The sequence below is a fragment of the Corvus brachyrhynchos genome, unplaced genomic scaffold (assembly GCF_000691975.1).
Source record: "Corvus brachyrhynchos isolate BGI_N302 unplaced genomic scaffold, ASM69197v1 scaffold263, whole genome shotgun sequence".
In the NCBI taxonomy this organism is placed as follows: domain Eukaryota; kingdom Metazoa; phylum Chordata; class Aves; order Passeriformes; family Corvidae; genus Corvus; species Corvus brachyrhynchos.
The window spans coordinates 65036-67120 of record NW_008237245.1 but is presented as its reverse complement, the minus strand read 5'-3'; the positions used below and the strand labels follow the sequence as shown (position 1 = coordinate 67120).

Here is a 2085-nt window from a genome sequence, read left to right as displayed (position 1 = left end):
TTGTTAATGTTTTGACATCGGCTGGATTCACGCTCCAGGAAGACAAAGTTCAAAAGATGCCCCCTTGGAAATATTTGGGGTTAGAGGTCACTAAGAGCACCATTGTTCCTCAAAAATTGGCCATTAAAAGTGATCCCCAAACATTGGCGGACCTCCACTCACTGTGTGGCACTTTAGGATGGATCAGGCCCTGGCTAGGGATTTCCACTGAAGACCTAGCCCCCCTTTTCAACTTGTTGAAAGGGAAGGAGGAGCTGAGTTCTCCTAGGACCTTGACCCCAGAGGCAAGGGCTGCCTTGGAAAAAGTAGAGGTTAAGATGCGTGAGAGGCAGGCGCATCGTTGCAAATTGGAACTGCCCTTCAAATTCATTGTCATGGGAAAGTTACCCCACCTCAACGGGCTCATATTCCAGTGGGACCGGAGCCAGAAAGACCCTCTCCTCATCATCGAGTGGGTGTTTCTGAGCAATACCACATCCAAAACAATCACGAAGGCCCAGGAACTGATGGCCGAGTTGAGCCGGAAGGCTCAGGCGAGGCTTCAGGAATTGGCTGGGTGTGACTTCTCATGCATCCACTTGCCGGTCCGTTTGGAGCAGGACAAATTGTCCTCCGCCAAACTGACCAAAGAGATGTTCGAACAGCTATTAGCTGAGAATGAGACCCTTCAAATAGCTTTAGATAGCTACACAGGACCGATTTCTGTCCACGCTCCTGCTCACAAATTATTCCAGGAACAGTTTGTTCTACTCCCAAAAAATATTAGAAGCAGGCATCCTCTAGAGGCTGTGACAGTTTTTACGGATGCGTCTGGGGCATCTCACAGGCCAGTCATGACCTGGAAGAACTCCCAAACTCAGCAGTGGGAGGCAGATATTGATTATGTTGAGGGTTCCCCTCAAATTGCTGAGTTGGCCGCTGTCGTCAGAGCCTTTGAGAGGTTCCCTGAACCATTCAGTCTGGTAACAGATTCGGCTTATGTTGCAGGAGTGGTAGCAAGAGCAGAGAATGCTATTTTGAAAGAGGTCTCAAACGAATATCTCTTCCGGTTGCTCTCGAAGTTAGTATATCTTGTCTCCCACCGAGAGCACCCGTTCTTTGTGATGCACGTGAGGTCGCACACAGACTTGCCAGGCCCGATAGCCGAGGGCAATGAGAGAGCAGATGCCCTTGCCGCCCCCGCAGAGATGGCCAGGACACTGAAAGTTTTTGAGCAGGCGAAACTGAGCCATCAAATGTTCCACCAAAATGTGCCATGGCTGGTCCATCAGTTCCACCTGACGCGGAGTCAGGCGAAGGCCATCATGGATATGTGCCCACATTGCCAGCGGTCAGCCCTCCCCTCATTAGGCACTGGGGTGAATCCCAGAGGGTTGGCTAGCTGTGAGGTGTGGCAGACGGATGTCACGCACTTTCCCGAATTCCGCCGACTAAAATATGTTCATGTGAGCATAGATACCTTTTCCGGAGCAGTCTACGCCTCTGCCCACGCAGGAGAAAAGGCTGAACACGCCAGGAAACACCTCCTCCAGGCGTTTGCAGTCTTGGGGGTCCCCAAGGAAATCACAACAGACAATGGCCCCGCATAGTTCTTGGACGAGTGGGGAGTAAGACATAAGAAGGGCATCCCTTACTCCCCGACTGGCCAAGCGGTGATTGAGCGAGCTCACCAAACGCTCAAAACCACCCTGAAGCACCAATGGGCAAGCAGTAGAGAGCTTTCCCCACAAGATCGGCTAAGCAAAGCTCTCTTTGTGATCAATTTTTTGAACTGCTCGTTTAACAACATGAACCCGCCAGTGGCAAGACACTTCGGCCCACACAGCAACTACTCTCTGTGTGAACATCTGCCGGTCCTCATTAAAGATCCAGAGAGTGGCAAGGTTGAGGGACCTTACAAACTGGTCACGTGGGGTCGTGGGTATGCTCGTGTATCCACACCCCTGGGTGTAAGGTGGATCCCACTAAAGTGGGTGAAACCTTATACTCCCAAGCATCCGGTGAGACCCCCAGACCCCCAGGTAGACGTGTGCACCGGGAGGAGGAAGCGGCATCACCATCCCCAAGATTTCCCTAAATCCCTAT

The 2085-nt window shown here is 51.7% G+C and overlaps 1 protein-coding gene and 1 pseudogene across 1 annotated transcript; both read left to right on the top strand.

Annotated features, from left to right (window-relative positions):
* Positions 1-211, top strand: part of LOC108445698 — a 3753-nt pseudogene extending 3542 nt beyond the window's left edge.
* Positions 212-317: 106 nt separating this feature from the next.
* LOC108445697 (endogenous retrovirus group K member 8 Pol protein-like) lies at positions 318-1589 on the top strand. The gene has a single exon (XM_017730413.1). The coding sequence runs from the start codon at positions 318-320 to the stop codon at positions 1587-1589; it is 1272 nt and encodes a 423-aa protein (XP_017585902.1).
* Positions 1590-2085: the final 496 nt, after the last annotated feature.